Source organism: Anabrus simplex, chromosome 1, assembly GCF_040414725.1.
Source record: "Anabrus simplex isolate iqAnaSimp1 chromosome 1, ASM4041472v1, whole genome shotgun sequence".
NCBI lineage: Eukaryota > Metazoa > Arthropoda > Insecta > Orthoptera > Tettigoniidae > Anabrus > Anabrus simplex.
In genome coordinates, this window is record NC_090265.1 from 892,840,180 (window position 1) to 892,852,805 (window position 12,626).

Here is a 12,626-nt window from a genome sequence, read left to right on the forward strand (position 1 = left end):
CAAAGTCTGCCCCCAGAAAAACAGGCACTAAGGCAGCATTGTCTTCATTCAGCATGTCAGGCAGGATTAGTTTGGGGTTGTGTATGCTCATTGATGGACAACATTCCACCTCCAGAAGGATGGGGATGGACCATAGTTGCTACGGAGTCGACACCAGTCTGATCATCTATTATGGCAGCCTGCAGAGAATTGGTTAAATGTTTCTCTAAATGCTTTACATGATGGTCTTGTTAAAATGCCAAGGTTCCATGCACGCTACTTTGGACAAACTTTGCTATGAGTCAACAATGCAGCAATAAATACAATAAAAGGTATGTGTTTAATTTATTATTTTTAAATTTGTTTTACAATTTCAAGATGATATTGTTTTGTTGATCCAATGCCTTAATATAATACAGTCGAAACCAGTTATGACTCCGAAGGGACCTCCAATTCATGGTCGGTATAGGCGGTAGTTGCACAAACTGTGTGTGTTTTTTTTAATTGCTAAAAGTGTAATTTCTTTAAGTTTTAGGATGCACACTTACATGGTCAGTTTGCAGAATACACTTAAAACTTCAAAAAATATAAGTGAAATAAGTACTGATTTGCAATACAGTATTTGTGGAGTGGGACTGAGAGGAATTTTTTTTCTAATGTTTACATGGTACATACAGCATTAGTGTGTCAGCAAAATATAAGTGTGGAGAGAAGTAGCAACAGTGTAAATTTATCAAAAATGTAGTACACTGTCTTGGCGAATAAATGAGATCTTCTCTCTGTCTTTCCGAATTGTTGATTGTGATCCATGCAATTTCTTCACGACAATTGTTTTCCCATTTTTTATCGCTATATTGTTTGTGACTTTTTTTAGTTACTAAACACTTTCCCTTTCTTTTGCAACTTCTTCACAGCGATGCTTGCCTGGACTATTTGACAGATTCATTTGAAGTTTACAATCTGCTGAAAGCCAGAGTTTGAAAATAAGTTTTACATAGTTGTCTACAATTCCCAAACATGTAACAAACAAAAAATTAACATTGGATGTTATAGTCTAAACATTTCTCTGAAAATGTTATAAAAATATGCCATTTTATGTGATATGTTGTCAGGGTACCAGTTTTCTGGAAAAACAGGGAAATAAATATGCAGAAAATATGCAAGGAAAACACAGGTATATCACTTGTGTCAAAATTAAGCTTTTGATCTAAGACTGGACCCAAACAGATTGATGAATAGGGAAGGGAATTTTAAGCACTAATAGATTAGAATGCAAATGTACTCAACCAAGGCGCACGTGTCATCTACCCGCACAACTGTTCTGCAGTGAGATTTGCATAAATATTAGCAATCAGAGCCTGTAAAATTTATGCAAATCACCTACATAGCTGTAGAGCGCCTAGATGATACTTGCACCTTGTTCAAATACGTTTGCATTCTAAACTGTTGGTATCTAAATATAATTTCCCTAAAGATGAGCAAGACTGATGTGTAGACACGACACAAATCATAGCAGCAAGTAGTACTTTGTGACAGAGAGCAGATAGTGGGCATGTGCGGTAGTGAAGGAGAGTGAATAGAAAAGATAGGCATACTTGGGCTAACCACTCGATGGCGGTACGTGAGGCGTGTTGTGTAGCTTACAATTCAGTCTTAACGATAACATCATTCTAGGTTCTTTACTTTGATAATAAAATTAAATGTTCATAGATAATAACTTTCCCCCATTAATTTGTAATAGCCTTGTTCTCAGTAAACCAAAACTTAAATTATAATAATATTGTAACTTAAAAAGATAAGAACTCTTATCTTCTTAATGTTCCCTTTTAAAATGCCCAGTGTTTTAAAACCTACCCTACCCATGTAATTTACATAATGTAGAGGTGCCAATTATTATGGATTTTGTCTTGCTATTGGGGAAAAATTATTACAGAAAAGGCAAAAACATCTTCAAAAAAGGAATGTGTCAGTGGTGCTTCTTTCTATGCACACTAGTTGACCAGCATATGTATTTGAACGACACTTCCATTTGCTACAGGGCTTGGGATCTTATTCCTGGGTTTCAGAACACTAATCCATGTGCTTCTGTTTAGGAACTGATGTGCTTGCTCATGCCAATTTCCAGAATAAGGTCCCTGTTGAACACAGGTGTTGGTTTGGAAAGTGATTGACTTATGGCTTGCTGTGATTAACCCTTAAACGTCCGAATTATTTATTTTCGAGTATTTATGGGTTTTGTCATTTGATCATATTATCGAAAGGTAGCAAACTACCCAGACCACTTTTTTTCAGAACTGACTTTTAGTTTCGGAAATACAGGCAGTTACATATATGGCGCTTGTGTACTGTAGTCAAAACTACCAAGCAAAGTGGAAATTTGTAAATTATGTCTTTTAAGTGTCTTGATTTGTTCTAATTTACTTAAAATATCATATTTACACAACAGAAAACTTGAAAGATTATAGAAAAACATTTAAACATGAAATATCACATCAGATATCACGTATCAACTCATAGCTGTTACTTTCTATGGTATGATGTGAAGCATGGTACACAAAGTCCCTCGTCATATTTTGAGCACTTGGTGCGAACACTGTTTTTGCACATTTCATTGGCATACCTCCTGCACTTCTTTCCGGGAATCTCAATGACCAGATGATCCAGTTAATCATATTTCAAGTCTTAATTCACACGCTCTTTCCCTGCACATCCCATTCATGGACGACCGGCTCCCTTTGGTTCAACACTGAAAGATTTCACATAGTACTGAGCCACTTCTCAAATCATTCATGACATAGTGCTAAGGTGCCCTGCATTCTGAAGAGATGCACCAAGAAGCCAGAAAAATATGGCCCACCACCATTCCAGGTAGGGACCCTCTTGGAGGCAGCCCTACCCAGGGAGTGACGCCCCTGCCTATGTGAGTCCCAGAGCACACTGACCCGGTGTGCAGCATCTGGTAAGGGTCCCTTGGCAGGGTTACGGTGAAGACTCAATGGCAGCTATGGTGGAGAAGATAGCCTTCTGTACAGCATAGATAGCGGAAGAGGCAACCTAATTGTCCAGGCCTAAATGGACATCTCCTGTTGGAGGACAGCAGCTCCAACAGTACCATGTAGTAGCACATGGAGAAGGACTTCATTAGTGGTACTACATTGGATGTGAGAACGCAGCTGTAACAGCCTCCACGGTTCTCACACTGCGGCACAGAAAGGAAACGGAAGTCCTACTGAGCTATCTTTCCAAATCTTTCAATATGATTATGGTTACAGATACTAAAGAAACGGCCCTCAGTCCGGAGCACCTGTTAAGTGGGGAGAGGGTGCTAAGAATACCCCCGAGGTCAAGTATTGATAAGTTTCAAATTTATAACAAAAGAATAAGAATCGGCGCATGGAATGTGCAAAGTCTATATGTGGCTGGGAAACTTGCAAACGTTGAATCAGAAATGCAACGCTTGGAAATCAAGATTTTGGGCCTTAGTGAAGTTTGATGGCCTGGGTCAGGAACACAACAAACTAATCATAGAGTTCTGTATTACTCTGGTGGTAACGATCCTCAACATCAGTATGGTGTGGCTGTGCTCCTCTTGCGTGATCTGGTGAAGTTTGTCATTGATTTAATTCCCTTTGGAGAGCGTGTCATGTTTCTTAAACTGCAAACTTCCCATCGTCCCATGAATATTATCCAGGCCTATGCTCCAACCGGTGATAAGGATGACGAATTAGTCGAAGAATTCTGTTCCATTCTAGAGGAGGCAATGTCCCTTGCAAAGAAAGGGGACGTAACTCTTGTCCTTGGTGATTTCAATGCTAAGATAGGTCTCAGTGCAGAGGATGAAATTGTTGGACAATATGGCCTTGGTGAGAGAAATGCCAGAGGTGATTGTCTAGTTCAGTTTTGTTCAGAAAAACAGCTCTCTGTTATAAATACCTTTTTCAAGCTACATCTCCGGCGCTTGTATACATGGACGTTTCCTGCAGATTGTGAAGGTCATATTGTCAGGAATCAGATAGACTTCATTCTCATCAAAAGTCATCTGAAAAGATGCATGAAAGCTGTCAAAACCTACCCTGGGGCGGATGTTAACAGCGAGCATAATCCTGTCGTCATGGACTTAACACTTCATCGTTTTGTCAAGAACGCTCTGACAGACCTAAGCGCATCGATACAAAGAGCCTTGACAACCCATTCTTTCGAGCTAAAACAACATTGAAGCTCGAAGAACCTGTGAATACAATAAACAACTTGGAAACAGAGGATATTGAATAACAATGGACTGCACTAAAGAACATACTCACTGATACTCAAGAGAATGATATAGGACATTCGAACAGTTCAAAAAAAAAAAAAAAAAAAAAAACAGCCATGGATGACAGAAGATATTCTACAGCTTATGGACCAAAGACAGAAAGTGAAACATGTAAGTCCAATACCAAGAACTAAACAGAACAGTGGGGAGGAAGTGTAGGGAAGCAAAAGATTTATGGCTCGTGGAGAGATGCAGAGAAATAGAACTTCTCCAAGTGAAACATGACTTGTTTAATCTCCACACAAGATCAAGGAACTTAGGGAAATATCACAGGCCATGTAAAGCTATACTGAGGGATGCCAATGACACCATTTTGGTAGGAATCGAAGACAAGTTGAAGTGTTGGAATGAATATGTTGAAAAACTATTTAGCGATGTAAGGCCAGACAGACCCCCTTTTATTGGCGAAGGCAGCGAAACAAGTCCAAATATAACCCAAGAGGAAGTACTGTATGTAATCAAACTCCAGAAGAATGGAAAAGCTGTAGGTCTGGACAAGATTCATGCAGAAACTCTCAAACTCATTGCTGAAGGCCATGGCAGAGGACTAGAGCTGCTAACTACATTATTCAACGCAATATATAAATCTGGTAGAATTCCATTTGACTGGCTAAAATATACTTTTGTCACCATACCTAAAAAGGTTAGTGCATCACATTGTGATGATTATCGTATGATCAGCCTAATGTCCCATGTGCCAAAGGTATTTCTGCGTATCATCCACACTCGAATCTACCTCAAATGCGAACGCCAAGTTGGACATACTCAGTTTGGCTTTAGGAATGGACTGGATACTCGTGAGGCTCTTTTCTCCTTGAATATTTTGACCCAGAGATGCCTAGATATGAATGTAGATGTGCACACTTGCTCCATTGACTACTGAAAAGCTTTTGGTTGCGTATCTCATGCAAAACTCGTTGAGATTTTAAAATCGACTGGTGTAGATGTTGGTGATCTTCGTATCATTACCTATCTGTACTGGAATCAAACGGCAAGGTCAAAATAGAAGGAACTACTATTGAGGACATAGCTATACAAAGAGGTGTCCGCCGGGGATGTGTCCTATCCCCACTTCTTTTCAACATCTACTCTGAAGCTGTGTTCAGAGAGACTATGGAACATGTTAATCTAGGTATCAAGATCCAATGGCTATGTCATTAATAACATCCGATTTGCTGATGATAAGATTGTGTTAGCCAGTAACCCTAGTGATCTTCAAATCATTATAAACAGCATCGTGAGGATCAGTGAAACCTATGGTTTCTCCTTGAATATTAACAAGACCAAGCTGATTGTATTCTCGAAAACACCAAAACAGGCCTCCCTTTACAACAACAACAAATCGTCCAACAAGTATCTTCCATCAAATATCTTGGAACTCTAGTGAACCAGCATTGTGATTCAAAATGTGAAATCTTATCCAGGATTGGACAAGCAAAAAATATGTTCAATACCACGAGGATCTTATTCACCAGCTGAGAACTCAACCTCCAGCTCAGAGTTAGAATGCTACGTTATGTCTTTCCTGTCCTTCTGTATGGTTTCGAAGGGTGGACGCTTAGCCCTTTATTGGAGAAGCGTATTGAATCTTTTGAAATGTACTTGTACAGAAGAATACTCCGAATATTTTGGGTAGAAGAGAAGACAAATGCAGAAGTCCTCAACATCTTGAACAAGAAGAAAGAGCTTCTCATAACCATCAAGGAGCGTAAGCTCAGCTAATTCGGGCACATCTTGAGAGGTGAACGATACGAACTTCTCCGACTGATCATTCAAGGGAAGATTGATGGGAAAAGATCTGTGGGAAGATGGAGAAATTCCTGGCTGAAAGACTTGCGGCGGTGGTATGGACATATGTCGATAGAAATCTTCCGTGCTGCCGTTTCGTGTGTAATCATAATCAATTGGATTGCCAACCTTTGGAGGGAGATGGTGTCATAAGAAGAAGACCATTCCTTGCTGCTTATTGCCACACGATACCTTTTGACATTTTCATCTATTAGGTCCGTTCCTCCCATGAATTTGTTGCAAATTACAATCAGGAAAGGACACGGAACTGTAATAACTCTGTCAGCGTGAGAGTACCTCTTGACTTGATCAATGGGGAAGACACGGTGAGTAGTGGAGGCTATGCCAGCGAGCAAATACGTAATCGTCACTCGGCATGTAATCAAATGTACCTCTCTCTTTCCGCTGTATATCTTTAGCGGGAATAAGTTTCCACTCTTTGGGGATTCTGTTCTCTCTAATAGTTCCTGTCGTGGAGTAACTACATGACTTGAGGTAAGAGAGCAAATTCATTCCAGTAAACAAATTACCGAAGATGTCATATAGAAGATTTTTTATGTCAGAAGGAAATTCGTCTAGTTAAATAAACTAGTTGAGAACCTGCCTTCCTGAATTTCGTGTTGTAATTGTCTTGTAAACTAGAGTTTCTACCTTGACACACATCGAAATTTATTAGATATCCCCCTCAGTCTTAAGGCAGCATATTTTATAAGCATGGGTATAATACTGTTACCATAGGTTTTCTTTTTCAGATGGTTTATAAATTTATTAATCAAAATTAGTTTCAGCAGACTGGAGAATCTAACTGAGTTAAAACTGAAAAGAGATGGCTTCGGATATTTTTTATTAAAAAAAACTACTACATGCTGTAGTTTCACAAAGGATAATGTTGCCGAGGGTTTAAATGTTAGTCATATTTTCACTTTGATGCTGTGTTTACAGGTTGATGAGGACTACATTCAGGACAAATTTAACCTGACTGGTCTGAATGAACAGGTTCCACACTACAGACAGGCACTTGATATGATCCTTGACCTTGAACCAGGTAAATGTTATGACTGTTCTTCCCATTTGTATCTTGGTTGCTCTGGTATTGTAGTTCAGTGGTACGTTGTTCAGTGAAGCTTCTCCTAACATTTTTGTAGGAACCTGAAAATCACTGTGGGAAATGTGTAACTGGAAGGGAGTGTAATGTTAATATTAGAGATCAGAGAGTTTTAGTCTTGGCTTGACAATAAAATAAATTGCTTCACAAAACATTACCTTGGAAAGGTTTTTTAGAGTTGAACAACTTGTCATTTTCATTGTTTATCCTCACTCTGTTTATTGAACATATATTGACATCTTCATTAACTAAAATAGTGTGTTTTGTTTCACTCTCCTGTGTTGATGAAATAGCAGGATCCATAACTCTGCCCACGTTGAAGTCGGAGTTAAATAGAAATTGGATTCAGTAACTATTGGTAACAGTAGTGAACATACCAATAACTTATCCCTGATCACTCCCAATCATCACTTATCACTTTTCTACCCTGAAATATAAAGCATGTTGTTGCCTTCATCTCTTAAGTTCTTTTTGTGTCAGTTTGCTTACATTGTTCTGTTCTTTGGTAACTACTGATTTCTACCATAGTTTTTCCTGTATTTTATTATTTGTTTGGCTAGTAACAGTTTTGGTTCCATTGAAAAATGTTTTTAAAATTTTTCTCATTTCAATTCTCCTCCTTCAACATTTGTCTCTGGCAAGTACGGTATGTGCCAAAATATACAGTACTCCTTTTCGCGCAGTGCGCATGTGCACGCCTAAGTCTGCGTGTTGTTAAATCGCCATGATGAATTGTTAGTTGTGTAAGGAACTTTGTGCTCTGTGATTGGAATTGACAATGGGTCTCGCGCCGGAGGAAAAATTTTTATAGTGGAGTATTATTTTCGCTCGTATGGAAACGGTTATCAAGGTGGGCCGAGTTTAAAGTTAGTGGCGGAACAATATCGTGAACACTTCAATAAGCCAACACCTAGCAACACAGTTATGCTGTCTATTGTTAAAAAATTTCGCCGTACGGGTAGTGTATTGTGTCGACGCAAGGGAAGGTCTGGTAGGCCAGTAACTGTATCCACAAATGAAAATCGTGGACGTGTCCTCAATCAGGTGTTGCAATCTCCAGAGCGAAGTCTTAAGCGAACAGCCCTGAAATTAGACATCAGCCCTACGTCACTTTGACGATTGTTTAAAGACATAGGTGGATTTCCGTACCGAATACAGGTTGGGCAACGATTGACTGAGCATGCACGATAGGCATGTCAGGGTGGAATATTGTGCACGATTTTTGGCCATGGTGTACGAGGATCCAGATTCTTTGTTCAGCGTGTGGTTCTCCGACGAAAGTCGCATTCACTTGGACGGTTTTATCAATCGCCAAACAACTCGCTTTCTTGGTTTCGAGTGGTCAGACACTAGTCCAGAAACCGCTACATAATGTGCGTGTAACGATTTGGTGTGCAGTGTCAGGAAACGGTGTGCTATATCAGTATTTCATAGAGAATGATGATGGTGCACCTCTTACTGTTAACCAGGAATGCTATAGGAACATGGTGATCAGGCCATTTATTCAGGATTTAAGAAGGTTTTGTCGTGCCAGGAACGTGCAGATGAATAGATAGTGGCTCCAACAAGATGGGGCGACCAGCCACACCACTCGACAGACTATGGCTATGCTGCAAGAAACCTTTCCAAGACGAGTAATTTCCTGCGGGGCCGAGTTCCCCTACCCATCACATTCCCCTTGATCTCACACCACCGGATGCTTACATGTGGGGAATGTTAAAGGAGCAAATTTTCAAATGTGCAGACCTACGCAAAACTGTGCCTGCATTACGTCACAAGATCATCTCGTTCTTCAGGACTCTGCAGCAACCTATGTTCCAGAATATGTTGGAAAATCTGCGTGATCGTTATGAACACTGCCTGCAGCGCAATGGAGCACATTTTGAACATTTACACTATCTCGATAAGTAAGGTAATGACAATAAGACTAACATAATTTCCAGTAGTGTATATTTTGGCGCATACTGTACTTGGTAAATAACACTTTATATTTAGGTATCAGGATTCACAAATTCCTATACTTTGATTATACATTTCCTTCTTTTGATTTCTTCCCCTACTTGGGTGTTCCTGAGCCTCAATAGGCTAGTTACTGTCATACTCTCTTGCATGTCACGGATGTTTCTTTCTATTTTCCATCAGATATTACTTACTTAATTCCTGTTGTTCCTTGTGGAACAGAGGACATCAACTAACCATCTCCATCTGATCCTGTTGACAGCCGGCCTCTTTACCTCACTCCAGGTCTTGCCTTCTTCCATCGTTGCCACGTTTGCTTTGGTCTCCCTCTCTTCCTTTTACCCTGCGGGTTCCAGTCCAGTGCCTCTCTCTCAATTGCCTCGTTCCCTTTCCATTTCTGCCGCTTTATCCGTATGGCCATCTCATTCTCTCCTGTTCTACTTCGAGTTCATGGTTGGAGATTACTTCCAGCCAGTATGTTAAGAATCCTTAACAGCGGCTAACAAAGATTTGCTACTTGGATGCAATTACTCCAGTTACTTTCCAAGTCGCTAACCCATATAATAGAACAGACTCCACAAACCTACTACGCTGGCGTAGCAGGGGGAGAGGTGATACTCCCACGTGGTGCATCACAGGTGGCGGATAAGGAGGGGGGGGATCCTAACCAGCTTGCCGGCAGACTTGAGTGAAATAAAATACCTCTCGCGGGCCAAACACACAACCCCCTGTGGGTGGGGACGCAGATGAAGAATACACCCAGGTTTCCCCTGCCTGTCGTAAGAGGCGACTAAAAGGGGAGACCAAGGGATGATAAAATTAGAACCATGATACTACTTGTAATTAGTACCACCAAGCGGTGAATGCCCTGGGTCGCTTATACTTGCGCGTAGTACCACTATGTTAGTTACACAATAGGTTTGTGATTAGTAGCAATAGATTGTGTTGGTGGCTTTTGCAGTACCTGTGATTCGTACCATTATGAGCAACACCATGGTTCTGCCTTGCCTATGCTTAGTACCCACTCTGTGAGGATCACCACGGGTTAGTGCGGGCCCCTGTGTTTGGTCCACTTATGTAAGGAACACCATAGGTTTGTGTTGCCTGTATAGGTTTGCGTTACCTGTAAGTAGCGCCGCAGTGTGCAAAACACCATAGGTCTGTGTTACATGTGCGAATTTCATTACCTGTGCATAGTACCATACTGTGTGGAATACAGCGAGTCTACGCTACTTCTGATTAGTACCGCTACATGACATACAGCATGGTTCTACTTTCCTAGCGACAAGTACCATTATGAGGGGCCAATGACCTGGATTTTGGACCCATTTCGACTACTAGAATCGAGTCAGTATTGTGCTTTAGAAGCTGTCCTTTGGTCAGTAATACTATAGTTTAACGCTAAATTTCTGGGAATGTGGGGCATTGCGGGTCGGATCCACTGATTGTTTTAACTTTATATCCATCCATTCATTCTTCTTTCTCACGTTTTCGAATTCTGGTCTGTGGAGGATTATGGATTTTTAAATTGTCACATCATTTTGTCTCATTTCGTACTATTAGAGGCCGATGACTTAGATGTTTGGCCCCTTTAAAGAACAACATCATTACCATCATCATCATCAATAGAACGGACTTGACATTACTTAAGATGTGGAGTTTGGTCCTGGTAGATATTTTGTTGTTCTTCCACACCGGGTGGAGTTGAACAAAGGCACCATTTGCTTTCTGAATGCGCTGCGAGACATCGTATGCAGCTCCCCTATCTTTGGCAACTACACTGCCCAAGTAAGTGAAGCTACCCACATCCTCGATAGATTCATCATTGAAGACAAATGGGTCTAATTTGTTGCTCACCAGGCTGCGGACCCCCGGCTCATATACTCTTTGCCGGGGGCATGTGTACAAAGAAAAGTACTGGCGAGAGCCGCGGCGGCCAAGGAGGAATGGCGAGCAGTGCCGCCCGAAGGGAGCCCCCGAAACCTGAACAAGGATGGAGGGCAACCACTATCCCATCCTCACAGGAGCCCCAGCACTCCCAGTCAGGCAACCCTCGTGTGTTTTATTAAAGAAATAATAATAGGGCCTTGTTCTTCTTGGAGTTGATCATAAGGCCCACCTTTTCCCCCTTCCTGTACCAAATCTTTGCTTGCATTTCCCCATGTGCCTCAGACAGGAGAGACAAATCGTCAGCAAATTCCAGATCTTCAAGACTATTCACTAATCCCCATCGGATACCACATTTCACATTTCCAGTCGCATTCTGCATTACTGTGTCAATCACAACCTAGAACATAGTTAGCGACAGGATACACCCTTGACAAACTCCTGAACGTGCATATATAGGCTCAGATATATGACCCCCATGAATGACTCTACATGTGTAATCGCGGTACGTTTCTTGAATGAGTTCGACAATTTGTGCTGGTGCTCCGTAATGCTTCACTTCCTTCCACGTACCTTCTCTGTTGATCGAGTCAAGAGTTTTCTCAAAGTCATCTAACACTGCGTAGAGGCACACTGCTCCAGAATTATCCTCAGAGTGTTTATTTGCTCAATGCATGAGCACTTCAGGCTAAAGCCTGCCTGTTCTCGTCGGAGCCTCAAGTTGACATACTCTTTAATTATGTTCAGCATCCTGGTGAAGACTGCTAGGGATTCAGAAAAGTATAATGCCCTCCAGTTGTTACAATTTGACGTATCCCCCTTTTTTGGCAACTTCACCAACAACCCCCATCTTCAGTCTGTCGGCATTTCTGCAGTAACCCATACCTTCTTGAACAGAGGCTGCAATATATTGACAATGGTGTCCATATCAGTCTACATGACTTCTGATGGAAGGTTGTCAACTCTTGCTGCCTTACAAGTATGCAACTCTCTCAGTGCCTTCTTGATTTCCTCTACTGTTGGAATGAAGGTTTCAGGTTTTAATCCTTGGGTCAGACTGAATTTCTTCTTCATGTCTTGTTATTCTTCTTCTTAGTCTTCTTCCCCCATATCTCATTGATCTTCTATGGAGCGGTTTAGAACTACAGAAAAATGTTCCTGCCATCGCTTCTGTAACAGTGATGGCTTGATTACACAAAATAATAATAATAATAATAATAATAATAATAATAATAACGTTATGAAATTTAAACACAGTAAAAGAAAACTTAAGGTTCAACAAAAGCATTGCAGCACAAAATGTAAACAACAGGTTCGGAAACATGACAACTAGAGAATTGATGTGGAAAGTGGTATGGAACCCTGGGAGGTAAAGGAATGTTGCGTTTTTGCGAAGAAAGAAAACGTAGAGGGTTACCCACATTTATTTTAACAAAAAGTATACAAATCAAAATTCAAAATAGGGATATTTTTTTAAGGGAATATTAAGGTGTAGTTAACCATGCCTGCAGACATGTGCAGTTCGTTAAAACAAATTTAATCCCAGAATTTAAATTGAAAGAAAGTTATCCAATGACACATGATGATAAAATGAGG

The 12,626-nt window shown here is 40.7% G+C and overlaps 1 protein-coding gene across 3 annotated transcripts in view; it reads left to right on the plus strand.

Annotated features, from left to right (window-relative positions):
* Window positions 1-12,626, plus strand: part of CkIIbeta (casein kinase II subunit beta) — an 84,352-nt gene that overhangs the window by 31,902 nt on the left and 39,824 nt on the right. For all 3 annotated transcript variants that reach the window (XM_067136581.2, XM_067136583.2, XM_067136582.2), the window contains exon 3: window positions 7,022-7,124. In XM_067136581.2, the coding sequence (XP_066992682.1) occupies window positions 7,022-7,124 (103 nt within the window). The remainder of the gene's footprint in view (window positions 1-7,021; window positions 7,125-12,626) is intronic.